We start from the raw sequence: 21115 nt of genomic DNA on the forward strand, positions 1-21115 counted from the left end.
GATGTCTGGGTGGCTCAGTGGGTTGAGCGTCAGCCTTGGGCTCTGGTCGTGATCTCGGGGTCCTGGGATGGAGTCCTGCGTCAGCTCCCCACTCAGTGGGGGCTTGCTTCTCCCTCGGCCTGTGTTGTTCCCCCTGCTTGCCCTCTCTCCGTGTGTGTGTGTCTCTCTCTCAAGTAAAATAAACACAATATTTTTAAAAGGGGGGAGGGGAACAGTGATATTTAATTTATTTTTAAAAAGCCCAATGGTGGGGCACCTGGGTGGCTCAGTGGGTTAAGCGGCTGCCTTTGGCTCAGGTCATGATCCCAGCGTCCTGGCCCACATCGGGCTCCTTGCTTGGCAGGGAGCCTGCTTCTCCCTCTGCCTCGGCCTGCTTCTCCCTCTGCCTCGGCCTGCTTCTCTGTCTGCCTGTGCTCACTCTCGCTCCTCTCTCTCTGACAAATAAATAAATAAAATCTTAAAAAAAAAAAAAAAGAAAGAATCCAACCCCGCATCAGGCTTTCTGCTGGGCAGGGAGCCAGCTTCCTCCCCCCTTTTTTTTTCCTTTGCCTGCCTCTCTGCCGACTTGTGATCTCTGTCTGATAAATAAATAAAATCTTTTTTAAAAAAAAGAAAAAAGAAAAAAAAAGTAAAAGCCCAGTGGTTGAGGGGAAAGAAAGGGAAGAGGGAATCACTGTGCAGACAGCAGCTGCTGGGCCTCACCTGCATGACCCTGTGTGGTATTCACAGCTGGTGAGGAAGGGATGGGCCATCATTCTATCCCATTTTACAGAGGAGGAAACTGAGGCACGGTCAGGTTCGGGGAAGGCTCAGTGGAAGATGGGTTGGGGGATGTTGGAGAAGCCGGTGTCTGATGTAGCCGGTACTATTAGTGCTTCCCAGCCGGCTATGGCCCTGCTGTGTTTCCCTCCTAGACCTCACCACTGTCTGATGTCCTCCTCCCCACACAGTCCTACTCCTTGTCTGTCTCCACCACCACCCGTCTCCCCACCAGAAACCAAGGGCTCGCATAGGACTTCTGTTTCCTCTCTTCACTGTTTCTTGCCTAGAACAGTGCCTGCACAGATACAAGGACTAAGGAAGGGATAAATCCCTGGGTGAACCCACCCTGAGAGGTAAAAGGTTTCACCTGGCAGATGTCCCACTCCCCAGATGTGTGTTAGCACCAACCGCTAAACCGAGCCAGTATCTGCTGCCCCAGGACACAGTGGTGAGAAGACAGATAAGGGCCCAGCCCTTGAGGAGCTACACAGATGGTACACAAAGACGGAAGTTAATAAGAGATGTGATGAGCACTAAGAAAGAAAGAAAGAAAGAAACAGGGTGACAAGGTCATGGGCAAGTACAGGGGAGGAGGACACCAGGCTCGGGCTGAGACCCAAAGGGTAAGAAGATGAGAACGACAGTAGAGCTGTGGGAAAGCGTCCAGAGGGAAACCATGAGTGTGAGACCCTTAAGGAACAGAAAGCAGGCCAATGTGGCCAGAGTTTAGTAAAAGCGGAAGGCTGGTTAAAGATGAAGTGAGAGGCAAAGCTGTAGTGTTTGTAAACACATTGTCTTTTTTTTTTTTTAAGATTTATTTATTTATTTGACAGAAATCACAAGTAGGCAGAGGCAGGCAGAGAGAGAGGAAGAAGCAGGCTCCCTGCAGAGCAGAGAGCCCGATGTGGGGCTCGATCCCAGGACGCTGAGATCATGACCTGAGCCGAAGGCAGAGGCTTAACTCAGGGAGCCACCAAGCGCCCCAGCGCATTGGCTTTGATCTGTGGCAAGATGGAGCCACTGGAAGATTTAGTGAAGTCTAATGGAGATACAGTGAACCACACATGTGTAAGTGTACAACCTAATAAGTTTTGACATGTGCATACACCTGAGAAACTGACAAAGATTGTCAACCTAGCCATCATCCCCAAATGTTTCCCTGTGCCCTTCTGCAATCCTCCCTCCCTGTTCCCAACTCCAGCCCCAGGCAACCACAGACCTCTTTGGGGTCAGTGCGTTGTACTGCATTCCAGAATTTTCTAGAGATGGGATCTTATTGTATACACTCTTCTTTAGTTTGGCTTCTTTTATTCAGAATAATATTCTGAGACTCCTTTTGTAGCAGGTGTCAGGTGTCAGCTTATTCTCATTGCCAAGTAGGATTCCATGGTGTGGACAGACCTCAGCTGGTTTATCCATTCACATGCTGATGAACGTCACTGCAGTTTTCAGTGTTTTCTATTACAAAGAGAGCTGCTATAAACATTTGTGTATAATTCTGTGTAGAAATACACTTTAATTTCTCCTTGGTAAATACTTAGGAGTGGAACAGCTGGATTATATGGTAAGAGTGTGTTTAACCTCTAAGGATCCGGAAAGCTTTCTCCCATGGTCATTGTGCTGTCTCACATTCCCACTGGCATGAACATTGTGGTCCCTCCGCATCCTCACAGACATTTGATGTCATCAATCTCTCTACTGGAGGATTTTGAACAGAGTAGTGACATTATTTTTTTTTTAATTTTAAATTTTATTTTACTAGGGCACCTGGGTGGTTTAGTGGTTTAAGCATCTGCCTTTGGCTCAGGTCATGATCCCAGGGTTCCAGGATCAAGCCCCACGTCGGGCTCCCTGCTCATCAGGGAGCCTGCTTTTCCCTCTCCCCTCTGCTTGTGCTCTCTCTCAAATAAATAAATAAAATCTTTAAAAACTTTATTTTATTGTGGTAAGGACACATTTATCATGAGATCTACACTCTTAACAGATTTTTAAGTATACCATATAGCATTGCTAACTATAGACACAATTTTGTATGGTAGGTCTCTAGAACTTATTCATCCTGCATAATTGAAATGGTACTAGTTGATTAGCACTTCCTCCCTGCCTCCTGTTCCTAGAAACCACCATCCTGCTCTTTGCTTCTAGGAGTCTGACTGTTCTGGATAACTCACACGAATGGGATCATGCAGCGTTTGTCTTTCTGAATCTGACTTATTTCACTAGCACCATGTCCTTAACGTTTATCCATGTGTGTGGGATTTCCTTCTGTCGTAAGGCTGAGAGCAACCCACTGTATATACCAATGAGCCTTTATCCATTCATCTGTCAACACACATTTGGTTTGTTTCCAAAACTCGGCTATTGTAAATAGTGCTGCAAAGAGCATGGGAGTGTTAATATCTCTTTGAAATCCTGATGTCAATTATTTTATTTCTTATTATTTTTTAAAGATTTTATGTATTTATTTGACAGAAAGAGAGCACAAGCAGGGGAGCAGCAGGCAGAGGGAGAGGGAGAAGCAGACTCCCCGCTGAGCAAGGAGCCTGACCAGGGAGGGACTCGATCCCAGGGTGCCAGGATCATGAACTGAGTCAAAGGCAGAGACGCTTGACCAACAGAGCCCCCCAGGCATCCCTGATGTCAATTATTTAAGGGGGATTGTTGGATCATATAATAGCTCTAGTTTCAAGCTTTTGAGTAACCTCCATACTGTTTTCATAGTAGCTGCACATTTTGCATTCCCATAGACAAAGGTCAAAGGTTCCAGTCTCTCAACATCATAACCAACACTTATTGTCTTTCATTTTTCTGGCAACAGCCATCCTAACAGGTGTGAAATGGTATTTCATTGTGATTTTGATTTGCGTTTCCCTGGTGATTAGTAACATTGAGCATCTTTTTAAAAAGTTTGTTTGTTTTAGTAACCTCTACCCCTGGCGTGGGGCTCAAACTCAAAACCCCAAGGGGTGGAGGAAGGGTGACGATTCAGCCCCGGCCTGTTCCATTCAAACTGTAGCCCTGCCACTGGCAGCTGGACAACCTGGGGGCAGTTTCACTTGCCTCCTGCCTCAGTTTCTTCATCTGTAAGTGCCTGCTTCCTAGGGCCATATAAGGAGCGAGCAAGCGGGGGAAGAGCTTGAGACCACCAGGCGTGCTCTCCCAGGAAAGGCTCAGCTTCAGACTCGCTGGGGTCCCTAGGCTAGGATTGCTGGGTCTAGCAGTGGAGGTATGATCGCTTCCTATGATCATGTCCCCAAGTGGAATGTCATTTGTCCTTTCTCCGAACTTCTATTTACCTGGGCACCGTGTATTTGCTCTGGCAGCCCTACCCGGGCATGAAGTCGTCTCCTAAACCCTGAGCACTGCCTGCAGGGGACCAGGCAGAGGGTCAGGCAGGGCGGAAGAAGGCTGGGAGTGTGCCCAGGTCTGGACACCGCCGACCCTTCACCTAGGCTGAAGTGCAGGTAGAGCTGGGGGTGAACCAGCCAATGAAGCCGCGGTCCTGAATGCCAGCCGGACGTGCAGCCCACGCTGGATGGTGCTGGGCTGAGCAGAGCCCTGTTCGAAGGTTCAAGCAAGCCTGAGCAGCCACCCACTCAAGGTGGGGAGTAGCCTCTCCCACCCCCTCCTGCCCTGCATCTCTGCAAACAAACTTCTTTGGCTAACATGAATGGATCCGTTTAAGAGCAGACATTCATGGCCTTTACTATGGGCCACATGCTGTTCTAGCCACTCCCCACATGTGTTTCTATTTTTAGCTGTTGCTTAACAAAAACCACTCCGAAATTCAATGGCATAAAGCAGCTGCCATTTCATTAAGCTTAGGGCTGTTGTGGGTCAGGAACCCCTGTAATGCACAGGGCTGATTTGGGTCAGCCCCTCCGATGTCCAGTGTCCGGTGTTCAAGATGGAGGGAATGACAACTGACTGGTGGAAAACAGCAGAGACCTAAGTTCCTCCTCAGAAGAAGGTACAGCTGGGGCGGCGGTGGAGCTGGGTGGCTCAGTCTATCAAGCGACTGCCATCCCTCAGGTCGTGATCCCGGAGTCCTATGTGGGGCTCCCTGCTCTTCCCCCTCTCCTGCCCCTCCCCCGATCATGCACCCTCTCTCACTGTCTGTCAAATAAATAGATAAAAACCTTAAAAAAAAAAAAAAAAAGAGAAGAAAGTACAGCTGGAGGTTCATGAGGGAAAACCAGCTGGCAGAGAGGGGGTAGGCTGGGAAAGAAAGCTTGAAACCCCTGATACAGAAGAACTCTGGGGGGCAGCAGGGATGGGCTGGGGTCTGGAAATGCTGGGCTCCCACCCCTTTACCTCCTCACATCGCCATCAACATGATCCCCACCAAAATGCACACCGCACACTTGTATTAAGTTGGGCTGTGGGCCTTGGGAGGAGAAGTGAGTGGACCGGCCTGAAAACCAACTCCACCAGTGCAGGGTGGCCCAGGGAGGCCAGGCTCATCTGAGCTGTGCTGGGGGGTCAGCGGTCAGGAGGGAAGTACGCTTCTTGGCCATTTCTGGCCCCATGAATAGGGCTGGACACTCGGCTGTGCCACTCGCCAGCTGACTAACACCGCCCCTTCTCTGAGCCTCCATTTCTCAGCCTGAAAGACGCGCATCTCATAGCATCATCATGAGGGTTAAGCGAGCTGTGTGTGTTGAGCTCTCAGAAGAAGGCCCGGGAAGACAGAAGACCTGGGGCCCAGGAGCAGCATGTGTGAGTGTCACGGGCCAGACAGAATTTTGTCAACACTGAGCAGGTGTCTCAACTCTTCTGGGGCCCGGAAGCCTTGAGAGCCTGCGTGGTGGACACCCCTGCCCGCCACCGTGTGGAGGACAGCAGCCCAGTGAGGCCTTGGGGGGCGAGACTCAGGCACTTCTGCCGCTTCTTAGGCGGTGAGGACCCAGATGCGGTGGCCCAGAGCTGCGCACAGATCCCCATCCCCATATGGCCATGTCTGTCACAGACACTGTGGCCTGGCCAGTGCATGGGTGGGGTGGGGGGACACTGTTCTGGGGGTAGCGAGCAAGTGTGGCCAGGCACACAGCAGGCCCCCAGAGTGTTGGCCTTTAGAATGTGCTTCTCCACTACTCGGGGACCCCAGAGGCCCAGCCTGTGTCAGGACGAGAGCCCAAGACTTGCACCCCGTTGGGGGCTTCAGTTTCCTAGCCTGCCTCAAAGCCAATGGTCTCCTTGGCTTTCCTTCTTCTGCAAAGAGGGGCCAGGCACCAGTGTGCCACCGGCACTGAAGCCGCTTTGACGTCCCAGGTGGAGCTAGGCTGGAGGAAACCCCTGGCTTCCAGGGACTGGGTGTGGGAAGGCCAATGCAGCCAGAGCTGGGTCTGTGGTGGGCCCCTTCCGGGCGCCGGTGCCGTCGGACACAGAATCGCCACCAGGGGGCGCATGAGGCCAGCACAGGGCTCCCCTCCAGGAGAGTGGGAGTGGGGGTGACGCCTGGGTACAGTGGCCACAGCTCACTGACCCCCACCAACCTCTTCCCAAGGGCCCAAGACTGAACTCTCCAACATACCACACTTTTCTGCGGAGTGTTCAACGTCCTCCCTCCCCACCTCCGGTTCGGGCGTCTGGCGGCCCGCCAGAGGAAAGCTCTGGAGCGTGGGCCTCCCCGTGGGAGACGAGGGAGCGCTCTCAAGTGGAGGGCGAGCTGCTCAGCTCTGGGGTGAGGCTTCGGCAGCACGTGGCCCATCTCCAGGACTCTGCCTCTGGAAGCTCCCAGCTGCGGAGCCTCCAGAACCTACAGGCTCTCCGCACAGGCCGGCCCCAGCCAGCGGCCTGGGGAGACAACGGCCCTTCCCTGCCCTGGGCCTTCCTGTCAGCCCCTCCCCCCACCGTGGGACCCAACTTTCTAGAATAAAAAAAAATCTCCAGCACCAGGCAGGGATATCTGACAGCAATAAATTTATTAAGTATCCCCCCGCCCCAAAATAAAAACACAATCCAGTTAAAAAAAAAAAGAAAGAAAAAAGAAAAGAAAACCAAACGAACCATAAACAGGCCTGGAGCTGACAGTAAAGCAGACACAGGAGTGGACCTGCCCTATGGTGCGAAGACGGGACTCACGTGGGCTGGGGATGCGGTAAATACTGGGAGCCCTAGGGTGCCGCGGCCGGAGCTGGCGGGGGCGAGGCTGGGGTGGTGTTAATGGCGACACGGCTCTGGGGTCAGGCCTCTGGGGCCACAGCCGCAGCCTGGCTCCGGCCCTCTAGCCGCCTCACTTGGGGCCCTGAGCCTCAGACTCCTCCTCGTCGTCTTCGTACATCTCGCCCTCCTCCTCGGCGGTGGCGTCCTGGTACTGCTGGTACTCGGACACCAGGTCGTTCATGTTGCTCTCGGCCTCGGTGAACTCCATCTCGTCCATGCCCTCGCCCGTGTACCAGTGCAGGAAGGCCTTGCGCCGGAACATGGCCGTGAACTGCTCCGAGATGCGCTTGAACAGCTCCTGGATGGCCGTGCTGTTGCCGATGAAGGTGGAGGACATCTTGAGCCCCCGGGGCGGGATGTCGCACACGGCCACCTTCACGTTATTGGGGATCCACTCCACGAAGTAGCTGCTGTTCTTGCTCTGGATGGCCAGCATCTGCTCGTCCACCTCTTTCATGGACATGCGGCCGCGGAAGACGGTGGCCACGGTCAGGTAGCGGCCGTGGCGGGGGTCGCAGGCGGCCATCATGTTCTTGGCGTCGAACATCTGCTGGGTGAGCTCAGGCACCGTCAGAGCCCGGTACTGCTGGCTGCCGCGGGCGGTGAGCGGCGCGAAGCCCGGCATGAAGAAGTGCAGGCGGGGGAAGGGCACCATGTTCACAGCCAGCTTGCGCAGGTCGGCGTTGAGCTGGCCGGGGAAGCGGAGGGAGGTGGTGACGCCGCTCATGGTGGCCGACACCAGGTGGTTGAGGTCGCCGTAGGTGGGCGTGGCCAGCTTGAGGGTGCGGAAGCAGATGTCATACAGGGCCTCGTTGTCGATGCAGTAGGTCTCGTCCGTGTTCTCCACCAGCTGGTGGATGGACAGCGTGGCATTGTAGGGCTCCACCACCGTGTCCGACACCTTGGGCGACGGCACCACGCTGAAGGTGTTCATGATGCGGTCCGGGTACTCCTCCCGGACCTTGCTGATGAGGAGGGTGCCCATGCCCGAGCCTGTACCCCCGCCCAGCGAGTGGGTCAGCTGGAAGCCCTGCAGGCAGTCGCAATTCTCACACTCCTTCCGCACCACGTCCAGGACGGAGTCCACCAGCTCGGCGCCCTCCGTGTAGTGCCCCTTGGCCCAGTTGTTGCCGGCTCCGCTCTGACCTGTGGGGGCCGGGGGTGGTGGCAGGAGGGTGACACAGACTCGTTAGACCTACAGCAGCCAATTGAGCAGCCCATCCCAGAGAGCAACCATGGAATCTCTGTGTCTGCTTCCTGTCTGGGAAGTGGGGGTGCCCACATCTCCTCACTCCCTCCATGGCCCTCCACGCCCACCATGATGCGTGTTGGGGACCCCACTGCCTGGTGTCCTAAGGTACCAGGGCTCTAGACAAGAATTGAGAACCTGCTTTGCCTCCCTGGGGGGGAGGTTCTGGGTGAGTCGTTCAGTCCTCCCCTCCAGCCTTTGGTTGGCCATGCTGCAAGCATCAGCTAGAGCCCCCAGAACCCCAGAATCCCTTGCAGCATAGGGTCTAGTGTGGATTGGTGCCCATCAATTGGGGTGCTGAGCTTCAGAAGACAGAACTGGGGTGAGGCCCTCCGGATCAAAGCAATGCTTCATGCCCGTGAACTTGAGTCCTCTGGACCCCGATGCCCGTCTGCTAGCTCTGTGGTGGTCCTATAAACCGAGCTCTCTGTCTCACCCATCATCCTGCTTGAAACACCAAGTGGTTTCTATTCCCCATGCAGAACCCTTTCTCTGTCCCGCTGCTGCCAAATGCAAAATGGGAAGGTCAGTTCTGTCCTGCTCAGGGGTGACTCTGCCCTGTTGTTTCTGCTGATCTTATTTGCCTGTGTTGCCTTATTGGTCTGCATCAGAGTGTGAGACAAGGGAAACTTACCGAAGATGAAGTTGTCAGGCCTGAAAAGATGTCCAAAGGCACCAGACCGGACGCTGTCCATGGTGCCGGGCTCAAGGTCCACCAGAATGGCCCGAGGCACATACTTATGAGCTGAGGGGAAAGGGGTGGGTTATGTGGGTCACAGAGGGTCAGGGGCTCCTCCTGACCTCTAAATCCTGCCCTGGCCTGCCAGAGTCAGGCTGTCCCCATAGGTGCTCAGACTCCGGGGTCAGAGAGGCTGGAACCATGTGTGAAGTTGGGATCTGGGTCAACACCAGCCACCCAGGACTGCGAACTACACTGACAGGGGCAGGTTAATATTTCTCCGGTTCACTATGGACATCATCTTACGCCAGCAGCCAAGTGGCCCCTGCTGGACTCTCCCATGGACTTCTGAGGAGCCTCTAGGACCCTGCCCAGCCCTGTCCATCCCCTAGACTATGCAAGTGTCAAGGGAGGGTCCCAGATATTTGAACCTCACTATGGTGGCAGTTTCTAGGGCTCCCCATGTTTGTTTTGTGAGTCTTGGGTCATACTTGCCAAACCACCGATAGGGGGGGCAGAGATGCTGAGATCCGCCGTCCCAGCGCCCTCCCCCCACCCTCCCAGACCAAGCACAGGGGCAGGGGTGCTCACAAGAGGCCTCGTTGTAGTAGACGCTGATGCGCTCCAGCTGGAGGTCCGAGTCCCCCACATAGTTGCCGCTGGGGTCTATCCCGTGCTCGTCACTGATGACCTCCCAGAACTGCAGGGGGGAGAGGAAGGGTCGGCAGGTGCTTATGACCCCCACCAGGCCCTTTCCCTGCCAGAGCCTCAGCCATGTCTGTTAAATTAGGGGCCTGGACTCAAAGCTTGCACTGGCCCCTTTGAGTGACTTCAGAGAAGAGCCCCAAATTTGGTCACCTGTCAGAAAACAATCCCAGCAGACATGAACATGGACTGCCTGTATGTCCACGGTGCCTGGCACCCCCAGAGAGGTTCAGGGCTCAGCAGACACAGACCCAGGCCCCTCAGACTCAGCTCTGCACTCGCTAACCAGAAGCCCGGCTCAGTCCATTCCTCCATGAGGCATTGGTAGTCAACAACCTCTCGGGGTGGTTTTCTTTATCCTCCCTTTCCAGACAAAGGAACCACGGCACAGAGAAGGCAAAGAGCTGCCTACAGTAACTGACAGAGACAGAGTCCGGGATACACGTGGCCCCTTAGTGTCCGGGCAAAGGATGCTCAGAGACAGGGTCTGGCACATCGTCAGCCTCAGCCAGCGGGAACCACAGGGGACCTGAATAGGGAATGACTTGCCTGGTTCTCCCGGCCTGTCTGCGAAGAGCTGGCCCAGCCCAAGCTCCCAGGGTTCACTCTGGCCACTGCCTGCTGCCACCCACCCTCTCCCCCTTGAGCATAGTGCTTCTCAAAATCTGCTCCCAGGGCATAAAAGCACAGAGCAGGGCCCACATTCAGGACCTGTGCCACTTTTTCCCAGCCGTGTGACCCTGGGCAGGTCCTTTAGACTCTCTGTGCCTCAGGGTCCTCATCTGTTCATAGGCCTGATGGGGAAAATGTCTTTGTGGGAATAAAGCCAGTTAATCGTGCAAAGCATGTGAATGGGCTCATATATGTCAGCACACAAAGTCACATCCCCTGGGTGAAGGGAAGGTTGCACAGAGCTTGGCCCTCACCCCAAGGACATTTCCAAGCCATGTGGAACACAGTGGGCCCATGAAGAGAGGGTCATTAGTCACACACGGTGTGACTTCCCAGGGCCCCTCCCCTTTGCTCCTCAGGGTTGGAGTGACTTTCAGAAGATGAATGGTATGAAGGCCTGGAGAAGTAACAGACCCTTACATGGGAGTCATGTGCCCATAAAAGACAGCTCAGTGAGAAATGCAGTTAGAACCCAGTCTGCGCATGTTTATCTCTATATAGACGTCTAACAGGCCCAGAGGTATCCGCTCTAGGGACCTGGGCTTGGGAATGTGGGTCTGGGTTAGGGGCAAGTTCTTCTCACTATATATCCTTTGGCTCTTTTGGAATTGTCCCATGTTAGTTTATAAACAACAAAAGATTAGTTAGAAAATATTTTTAAAAACTCTGATAATTAGGGATGCCTGGGTGATTCAGTCACTTAAGTGTTTGCCTTCGGCTCCGGTCTTGATCCCAGGTCCTGGGATTGAGCCCCTCATTGGGCTCCCTGCTCATCGGGGAGTCTGCTTCTCCCTCTGTCTCTGAACTTTCCGCCTGCTAGTGCTCTCATTCACTCTCTCTCTTTCAAATGAAATATTTTTCAAGAAATATTTTTTAAGAGAAATATTTTTTTTAAAGATTTTATTTATTTATTTGACAGAGAGGATCACAAGTAGACAGAGAGGCAGGCAGAGAGAGAGAGAGAGAGGGAAGCAGGCTCCCTGCTGAGCAGAGAACCCGATGTGGGACTCGATCCCAGGACCCTGAGATCATGACCCGAGCCAAAGGCAGCGGCTTAACCCACTGAGCCACCCAGGCACCCCTTAAGAGATATATTTAAAGAAATATTTTTTAAATTTTTTTAAAGATTTTATTTATTTATTTGACAGAGAGAGATCACAAGTAGGCAGAGAGGCAGGCAGAGAGAGCGAGGAGGAAGCAGGCTCCCCACTGAACAGAGAGCCTGATGTGGGACTCGATCCCAGGACGCTGGGATCATGACCTGAGCCGAAGGCAAAGGCTTTAACCCACTGAGCCACCCAGGTGCCCCTAAAGAAAAATTTTTTTAAATAAATAAATTATTAAATTCTGATCATCACAGACAGTGTTACCATTATTATAAAACATGCAGCAGGGTGCCTGGGTGGCTCAGTGCGTTAAAGTCTCTGACTTTGGCTCAGGTCATGATCTCAGGTTCCTGGGATCAAGCCCCGCATCAGGCTCTCTGCTCAGCGGGCGGCCTGCTTCCTCCTCGCTCTCTCTGCCTGCCTCTCTGCCTACTTGTGATCTCTCTCTGTCAAATAAATAAATAAAATCTTAAAAAAATTTTTTTTTTTAATTTTGTAATTAGAAAAAAAAAAAAAACACACAAAAATGTTACTGAGGCATTTGGGGCCTGATCCGAGCTGCCGACCACTGCGTGGATCTCCTTGGCCCCCCTCAGCCTGAGGCCTGCATGAAGGCAGGAGCCAGAGCTTTGATCCCCAGATCTCTCAGACACCCCAGACTTCTGGTTTCAGGGACATCACAGCCCTGCAGCAGACCGGGAGGGAGTGAGCTGGGCACCGTCCGACCAGTACAACTGCAGAGAGTTATTGGAAATGCATCTCTGGAAATCATGGTCTTCCAGGAGGTGATGGGCTAGAACCCAGCACTGTCAGGGTGGACCACTGGCTCCCTCTCCTGGGACCTCAGTTTTCCCATCTGTAAAGTGGACACAATAATAATACCCTCATTAAGGGCTTAGCACAAGGCCTGATGCATTCAGCAAATGGTGGCTTCATCGAGTTAGAAGGTTAGATGTTATTTAAATCTGTAACACCATATGCACAGATAGCAAATAAAAATGAAAGTTTTAAAAAGCCAATATACTGGGGTGCCTGGGTGGCTCATTGGGTTAAATTTCTGCCCTCAGCTCAGGTCATGATCCCTCGATCATGGATCGAGGTGCTTGAATTGAGCGCCGCATGGGGCTCTCTGCTCGGCGGGAGCCTGCTTCCTCCCCATCTCCCTCTGCCTGCCTCTCTGCCTACTTGTGATCTCTGTCTGTCAAATAAATAAATAAAATCTTTTAAAAATAAAATAAAAATAAAAAGCCAGTATACTAAAAAAAAAAAATCAATATATTTTGGGACACTGTGGTGCAATAAAATATCATCACTGATAGGAACACATCTCTGAGACACACCCTTAAGGGAAAGGCACATTGCATAATGATAAAGTAAAAAAGGGGCCCTCAAAAAGATGCTGTTTTTCTACAAAGATATACATAGGTGCACATGCACAGAAAACAGGCTGGAAGAATGGAAAACAAAATTGTCCCCCAGGAGAGCAGGACCTAGGGGCATGAGGTAGCTAAATGGGCACTTTGGCTTTATCTGCAATGTTTCAACTTTTTAGAAGAATATATTAATTGTTTTTGAAGTTAAAACTAACAAAAATGTGATTTGAAATAAGTATCGTATTAGTAAAAATATTATGTAATATTTAATCAATAACAAAATACGATTTTGTAAATTAAGTAAGAAATAATTATGACCATCACTACAGTTGAGAAAAGGGCCACATGGCGCGGAGACCTGGGCTCCTAGGTGAACCCCACCCCCCCCCCCCCGCAGCGCCGCGCCCTTGGCGCTGTCCGTGGTGCTGATCCTTTGCGGCGTCCTAGCTCTGGGACCGGGGAGGCGTCGGCCTGGGCAAGCCGGGGGAGGGCAGCGGCTCCGCGGAGGGAGTACTTGCAGATTCACCGGCAGGCGTCAGACCCTTCCAGGATCTCGAAGCCTCTCCCCGGCCGGAGCACCGCGAGCGCTAACACTGACCCATTTAGGAGGCGGGTTCAAGGAAACCAGGAAATCCCTCCCCACATTGGCGGTCAGAGCCAGGGCCCGCCCTTCTGAAGCTCCGCCCAGCGGCCGAGAGAAGGGGACCCAGACAAAGGCTCCCGGATGGCCCTGCATCCCAGAGAAGGATGAGGTCCCCGGATTCATCTGCCTGTTTTGTGGCGACGGTGTGGGTGCTGGGGGGGGGGGGGAGTCCTCGCCCATCCTAATGGATCCGAGCTGACCTAGAGTCCAGCCCTGCCCTATCCCTCCTGGGCGGTGCCTCAGCTTCCCGTGGCGACCCATGGGGGAAGGGCGATCCCCTCTGTCACTGCATCTCAGTGAGGTGATGGGTCTGACACCAGGCACCGTGCTCAGAACTCAGAGGTCCACTGTCAAGAGGGTAATGCCAGCGAGCTACCGCTCAGGGGAGGTGACCTCTCTCCCGGCCCCAGTCTCCCTGACCTCTCTCGGTCCCCCACAGCCAGACCCCTCCCTAGAGCAGGGGCTGGGCCCAGGCCAGGCTCCACTCCCGGAGGGGCAGACAGGAGAGAAGCCGCCCCTGCCCGCCCACGTCAGCTGCAGTTGGTGCTGAGAAGGAAAAGTTTGCCTGCTCCCCTCACCAGGGAGCCCACAGCCACGATGGGATCAGAAAACAGAAATGGCCAATGAACAGCCTGTCCACAGGGCAGATGGCAGCATCTGCTGGGCCCGCACGTTACCCACGGGGCCTGGCACAGGGGCTTGGAGAACTTTCTTTGAGTTTGGTCTCTGGAGACTTGGGAGGACAAGGAGGCCAGAAGGAAACAGCTCAACTGCTGTCACGGGTCTCCAAAAAAGGCAGTGGTGAAAGGAAAGAAACAATTCCTCTCCCCCCAAAATCCACCTCTCTCTGGTTTGAATTGCTAGAAAGGATCAGATACTAATTTTTAAAACAACATAAAGTAAGAAAATCAACCCAAAAAGAATAAAAAATAATGGGCAAACCCAGGAGGCCACACCTCTAAGAAGTAGGAAAAAACCTCAGCCAAGGACACTTGTCCAGCACTCAGGCTACTGACTGCCCTCCTCCCTCCCCTCCTGCCACCCCTGTACCCTCCCCCACCCCAGTTACAGCTCCAGGTGTGGACTTGCCTTTCGTTGGTGTGCATCTGTCCCAGCCATACAGAGGAAGGGTGTATAACCAGATCACCACTCCCCCAAGCTCAGGCAGAACTCAGGGCTGCCCGCCCTCCCCCCAGTGACCCCTGGCCCTCCAAGGAGCAGATGTTCAGGGCAGGCCTGGCCCCTGTGGCCACATTAATGAGTCCTCCACCCCTCCCACCTGGCCAGGGCAGCTGTCAGTGACTGCCCCAGGAGTCCTGATTTGATTTGAGACCACCATCCCCCAGGCTTCCCCCTCTCCCAGCCCCCCTCCTGGAGGCAGGCACAGCTGTTTCTTCGGGGGATTAGGGAGTCTCCTCGGTGCCCACCCTCCACCCTACACAAGAAGTTGCAATTTACATGTCAGCCACGAGGCTGCCCCATCCCGGTCCTAATTAGCTTTTTGTTCTTTCCTGGTTTCTATAGCAACAGCCTCCAGAGGAGCCCCTTCCGAGGCCCCTTCCCCTTCAAGTCCTGTCTCCTCCCACTGCCTCCTTTGGGAAACCCGCCCTGCACCACTCCCACCCTGCGTCCCTGGCCTTGGTCCTGACAAAGCCACCCCCATTCCCCTGTTTTGTTCTGCGGGGTGCCCCGTGGGCAGCAGGCCCCACCCACCTAGCCTGAGCCCAGGGCTGGATGTCTGAGGGTGGCGTGGCTCTCTCTGGCACTGGCTGTGTGACCTTGGGCAAGGAACAGTCTGCCTGAATTTGGGGACGTGACACCTGTCTCCTAGGTTCCAACGAGGATTGTACCACCTCCTCTTCCCACATCTGCGAGGTGGACTAACAATGGAGGGGAGGAGCCCGGTGCTGATGCCGCTCTGCATCCCAGGAGCGGGGCTTTGTTCCTACATCCCAGCCCCAGACTCCACAGTCCCTGGGCGGGTGCTGTCCAAACAGGGCGGAGGTTTTTGCCCAGGCTTGGCTGAGCTGAGGGAGAGTCCAGTTCTGGACCAAGGTCACCCCGAGTCTGGCCCCAACCCCTCCTCCAACAAAGGAATAGGGTGGGGTCAGGAAGCTGAGGAGGGGGACAGCGAGGGTGGGGGCCTGGGGGCGGCTTCGGCCGCGTGGAGGACATCCTGTTCCTGGGGGAAGCAGGGGCACGGCAGACAGAATCATTTTTCGGCTTTGAAGGGGACGTCCCACCCAAACCTGCCCACCCCACCCATCTCGCTCAAGGCTGAATTGCGACCCCAGAGAAAGGGGCCACGCCCAGGCCGTCCCCGCAGCTGCAGCCGCTGTGGACGGAGCTCAGCCGCCGACGTGCGCTGCGCTCCCGCAGGCCTGAGATAACCCGGGCAGGGCCAGAAAGAAGACGGTGTGGACGTGGCAGGGCAGGGAACCCGGTGCCCCGGCCGCCGGGCCCCGCTCGTCCCTTTGTTCTGGCTTCGAAGTCGCAAGCGCGGCTCGGGGTGCGGCGCCGCCCTGCTTCCCTCCCTCGGGGGCCCCGGCTCTGGGTGGGGAGGCGGGCTGCGCGCCGGGGTCCGGGCCGGGAGCCTGGGACTGGGGCCGGGGTGGGGGTGGGGGGCGGCGCGCGTCCTCACCTTGGCCCCGATCTGGTTGCCGCACTGGCCGGCCTGGATGTGCACGATCTCCCTCATGCTCGGTGCGTGTGGCGGGCGGCTGCGGGACACGCGCGGACGGGCCGGGGCTGGCTGCGGAGGGTCGGCCGCCCCCGCCGCCCGCTCTTATAGGCTGGGCCCCGCCCGCAGCGCCGGCCTGGCGTCACCGCGCGCGGCCAATCGGGGGACGCCGCCGCAGAATGCCGCACGGGCCCTGCAGCATCAGCACCGCGCATCCCGGTCCGGCTGGGCCGCGCGCTGCGGCGCCCCGCCCGCCGTCTCCGCCCGCCGCCACCGGGGTCTGGGGGGCCTGCCGCGGGGCGGGGCGCGAGTCTGCCCCCCCCCCCCGCACACTGAAGGGAGGGGCTGGCGTGCTCCAGGGAGGACAATAGAAGCCCCTCTTGGCTCTCGGACCCCGCCCAGGCTGCCCTCTCGGGTCCTACCGCTGCGGCAGCCCCAACCCACGGCTTTGCAAAGACGGCCTTTCTTCCCCACACCCGTTCAGGGACCAACCCCAGGTTCCCACCCCAAAGAGCGAGAAGGACGCCTCCCGGCTCCCTGTCTTGTGGTATGAAGGGACAAACAAGGTACTTTGAGCTCTGCTGGACCCCTTAGGGGTGGGGGAGGCAGGAAAAGGCTGCAGCAGGCACTGAACCCTCCAGAAGAAAGCCTGGGGCAGGGCTCAGAAACGCCGCCTCAGAAGGACGGTGGGTTACAATGGCAGCTCTGAGCTTCGAGGCCCTTCTCTGCAGTGGGGAATGCCACCTGCCCCTCCCCTCTCAGGGGATCTGCCACGAGATTGCAATTGGACCTGGTCCGTGGGGCTGCTTTGGGCCCCTGCCAGGCACAGTGCCTGGTATGGAGCTGCTGCTCAGTGAGCACTGCTGTCAGGAATTGTCCAAAGGACACCAGCCAGGCAAGGGACTGACAGGGTGGGGATGGTGGGTAGTGATCTCTGTCTGATTCACGCCCTGGTGTCACCTGGACTCCTGGTCCAAGTGAGGCCAGCTCAACAGGGTGATAGAGGCTAAGTGGGGAGACAGTGTGCATAAGGCGAGATGGGGGATTCCCGGAATGGGGGGCGGGGGGAGGAGGGCCCATGGGTCAGAAGAGAAAGGAGGGTATGAACTAGACTCACAGTACAGACATTACATTACACATGCAGGACACCGCTGGCTTAATATTCTACCGGGGTCAGACACTGTAGTGAAACCACCTTATAATAAGGTCCTTCTGATATTTCAGTATCAGAATCTTCTAGGAAGGGTCCGGTCACAGCACATGGAGGTCCCACAAGCAGTCAGCTGGACAGGCCTGTGGTGTGCCTGTGTTGAGGCTGCGCTCAGGAGTGCATTGACAGGGTGTGGCCATGCATAAGCCCCTTTCCCCCCCACCCTGAGCTCTCCAGTTTGACTAGTCTAGAAATGGGTCTTTTGTTCTTGAGAGACACCCCTCCCCCACAATGTGTCCATGATGTGGCTTTCTGTGGTTGGCTTCCGGCTGCCTGGGGCCCCTCCCTGTCCCCTACTTGGGGGTCCTTGGTAAGCATTTGGCTCTTCCCCGAAATTGGCTGCGCCTCCCCTCCAAGCAAAGGAAGAACCTTTGCAGCACCCTGTTGGCCAAGCCCCATTACCCACTGCCCCGTCTTCCTGCGTGATGGCGTTGGGCCAGGCCACCTCTCTCTCCATCCCCAGAGGACTCTGGTGCCAGGTTCAAGGCTGACTCACTATCTTGTCTCCCAGCAAAGACTGGCCCTGCCAGGAACCAGCGCCTGTCCTCAAGGCCAGCAGTTTGAGCTGAAGCTACCAGCAGGGGTGGGGCCTGGCTGGGGCAGAGTGGGGGTGGCTGCCAGCGGCTGCCGAAGGCTTGAGGCATTACCAGCCCTGCCTTCAAATTGGCTAATACCATCACGCTTGCCACTGCCGAACCTGCATCAGGAAGGGGGTCAGCTGTAGGCTCAGTACCTGTGGAGGAAACCAGGTGGGCTCCCCAGTGAGAATCCCAGGTTCGCAACAGAGGGAAGACCCCAGGGCTGCCAGTACCGTACTCACCCCAGATGCCCAGTCCCTTTGGGACTTTGGACTTGGACAGTCCCTGGACAGCCTCACCCCACTCTGGGAGGCCTTGCCTCAAATACTTCCCCTGGGGGCTGTCCAGGGGGAGAGTAGACCCCAACCCCCAGCACACTCTAAACTGTGGGCAGACGTGGAGGAGGGGCGGCAGGACTGGGTGTGAGAGGGGTGAGCTCAGGTTGAGGTCACACATGGGTCATGGTGGTCATGCCCTGCTGCAACTGAGGGCAGCCTGGACGGTCCCGGTGCTGAGTCGGGTCCCCATGGAGGTGACTGGGCCAGGGCAGCTGCTGTTTCTCACTGTAGTTGCTCTGAGCTGGGGTTTCCACCATGGAGAGAAAGCTGAGACCCAGGCCCAGGGTGGGTGTGATTGGGGCCCCCACACTCTCCCCTTGGTTAGGCCTCAAGCGCTCTGGGTCCTTGGGGGCTGTGGCCTCTTCACCTGGGCAGGCCTGCCATGGGGTCTTGGCTGGTTTCTGGGATTCACTTCTCCCCGACAACCCCACCCCGCCTCTCCCCCTTCCTCCTCACTCCAGCTTCAAGCACTTTCTGTAAAGAGGCAAGGCAGGGGGCCAGGAGTCTGCATCAAGCACAGCATTTATTACCAGACTGCTTCCCTGAGGGCCTGCACACTGGTCTCTGACTCAGGCCAACAGCCTCTGCCCTGGCCAGAGCAGGTGTTGGCCGGCTCGGTTCGCTGGGGACAGGCAGCAGACACGGATGGGCCCCCGGCTCTCTGGTCACCCCTGAGCCTTAGATGAGCACCCCCTCCACTGTAGACACGGTCCCTTGGCCTCAAACAGGAGCTCCCTGCTTCCTGCAGCGGTCCTGTGCGGCCAGTTCTTGCTGGTCAGGAAGCCCCTCTTGTGGAGGCTCTCCGGGGTAAGAGTGCTCGTCCAGCCCCCCACCCCCCCCCCGGATGCTTCACGTCCCAGCAGGCAGGGGCAGCAGAGGTGAGTGTGCAGAGCTTGCCTGGTCCCTGGGTGGAGGTGGAGAGCTCCCAGAGTCAGCAGAGACGCGTCCAGAAGTCGGAGATCCGCCTCCAGTACCTGCGGCCTCACCATGTCTCCAGCCTCCTCCACTGTCCACAGCCACTCCTGGAGCCTGGCCTGCCTTCCTTTCTCGGGCCCCAGAGGGTCCGTGCGGCCACAGCCCTGGAGATCATCTCTTCTGCCCCTTCAGGCTCGCACAGGCCATGGGACGCAGCCACCGCCCTCTGCCCAGCAGCGCAGCCAGCCCCCAGCCTCACCAGGAGCACAGCACCACCTCCTGCAGTGTCTTTCGGAGCTCCTGACTGCGGAAGGCATAGATGAGGGGGTCGACGATGGAGTTGCAGATGATGAGGGTGAGGAAGAGGTGGAAATTCTTGAAGACGCAACCACAAATGGGGTGTTGAGGGCAGAGGACCATGAGCGAGAGGTGCAGGAAGAAGGGGCCCCAGCAGAGGAAGAAGATGCCCAGCAGGACCGTGAGCGTGGCGGTGCCTTTGAGGCTGAAGCCCTGGCGGGCAGGGCGCTGCCTCTTGTGCAGCCGGGCGATGCGGCGGGCGTGCTGGCAGGCCCGGGCCAGCATGTGCACGTACAGCCCCACCATGAGCACCAGCATGGCCACGAAGAAGCTGACGAGGCAGAGCAGCACGGCCACGTGGCTGTCGTAGGCGATGAAGAGCGCCCCGGCCAGCACGCCGGCCAGCCAGACGGCGGAGATGACGCGCCAGGCGCGGGCCAGCGTGACGATGCTGTGGTAGCGCAGCGCGTAGAAGATGGAGATGTAGCGGTCCACAGCGATGGCGCCCAGGAAGCAGAGGCTGGACACCACGGCGCCGCACATGAGCACGTCGATGGCGCCGTCCAGCTGCTGCACCACGGCGGCCGGGGCGGCCAGGGCGCCCGCCTCCAGCAGCGGCAGCACGGCCGTCTCCAGCACGTTGCTGACGCTCACCAGCAGGTCGGACGCGGCCAGGCAGCCGATGAAGTAGTACATGGGCGAGTGCAGGTTGCGGTTCTTGGCGATGGCGGCCACCACCAGCACGTTCTCCAGCACACTCACCAGCCCCAGGCAGAGGAAGAGCCCGTCGGGAACGGACACCTCCAGGCACTGGGGCCCCGTCTGGTTGGTAGGCGGCCTGAGCGCAGGGGTGGCTGGGGGGGTGGAGTTAAGGGAGCCTAGCAGCCTCCTCTGGGGGCCCTGCACAGACATAGTCCCACCGGGGAGCAGAAAGGGGTCCTCACTCGCAGGCGCACCGCTCAGCGCATCGCCCCACCAACAGGGCTGGTGCCCCCCCAGACCGCCCTCACACTCACCCTCTCCGTCTGTACCCAGGTCCACTTGGCCATGACCCCGCTGAAGAGACACCAGCCTCCCATCAGAGTGGTCGCTTCCCAGCCAGGACCCCAAGCCCTCGAGACCGAGCTTCTAGTCTCTCTGGACTCCAGACCCTCAGCCGCCCTCCCCACCTCCTCTGTGGAGGCACCGTTGCTCAGGTCCGGACATACGTTTCTGGGCGGCTCGCTGTGTTGTGGCTGGCCAGGCCTCCCGCTCCTCCAGGCCCGGGGTGGGCTGAGGTTCCAGAAAGAATGAACCCTTTCTGCACATCTTTCAAGTCCCCGGAGCCCCTCCCCCTGAGGGTGGTCACATGACGGGCGTGCACCCTGGACGCCCAGTTGGAGAGCACCCTCGCTCGGCATTCCCCAGGCGGCACCAGGGGCAGCCAGGGCGACACCGAAGACTGGGGCTCTGGGGGACGTCTCCCCTCTCACCTGGGCCACTCCCAGGGGCCTCCTCTACATCTGCTCCAGGTCCCCTGCAAACTCCACTGCCTCCTGGAGCCATCTCTGATCTCTGGCCACCCACCCGATGCCAGTGTGCCTTGGGAGCAGTCATTGGCGGTCGACCCCCGCCCCCGCCCCGCTCACCCCGCCTGAAGCCCGAACTCCCTACCCCATGTGAGATGCTTACTCAGGGCAGCCCCTATCCCTAGGACTCCCACCCAGTCCCGGGAGCCCTGAGGGAGGGCTCTTGCTCTGTCTC

At 56.8% G+C, this 21115-nt stretch overlaps 1 protein-coding gene across 1 annotated transcript; it reads right to left on the bottom strand.

Moving 5' to 3' along the window:
• Window positions 1–6667: 6667 nt before the first annotated feature.
• Window positions 6668–20996, bottom strand: LOC122914643 (tubulin beta-3 chain). Its single transcript, XM_044261254.1, has 7 exons — window positions 19335–20996; window positions 17820–17941; window positions 16181–16323; window positions 15996–16106; window positions 9447–9555; window positions 8811–8921; window positions 6668–8073 (listed from the first exon to the last, which is right to left on the bottom strand). Exons 1-7 carry the CDS (start codon window positions 20282–20284, stop codon window positions 6998–7000), a joined length of 2622 nt encoding a protein of 873 aa, XP_044117189.1. The 5' UTR covers window positions 20285–20996; the 3' UTR covers window positions 6668–6997.
• Window positions 20997–21115: the final 119 nt, after the last annotated feature.

This window comes from Neovison vison, chromosome 7 (assembly GCF_020171115.1).
Source record: "Neovison vison isolate M4711 chromosome 7, ASM_NN_V1, whole genome shotgun sequence".
NCBI lineage: Eukaryota > Metazoa > Chordata > Mammalia > Carnivora > Mustelidae > Neogale > Neogale vison.

What these genes read in the sequence shown, in the direction of transcription:
- LOC122914643 (XM_044261254.1), bottom strand. Translation starts at nt 20,284, where the DNA reads ATGTCTGTGCAGGGCCCCCAGAGGAGGCTGCTAGGCTCCCTTAACTCC. An exon ending in CCCCCGATTGGCCGCGCGCG is followed by an intron (nt 16,107 to 16,180) that starts GTGACGCCAGGC and finishes GACCCTCCGCAG; the next exon opens with CCAGCCCCGGCCCGTCCGCG. An exon ending in CTACTACAACGAGGCCTCTT is followed by an intron (nt 8,922 to 9,446) that starts GTGAGCACCCCT and finishes CTTTCCCCTCAG; the next exon opens with CTCATAAGTATGTGCCTCGG.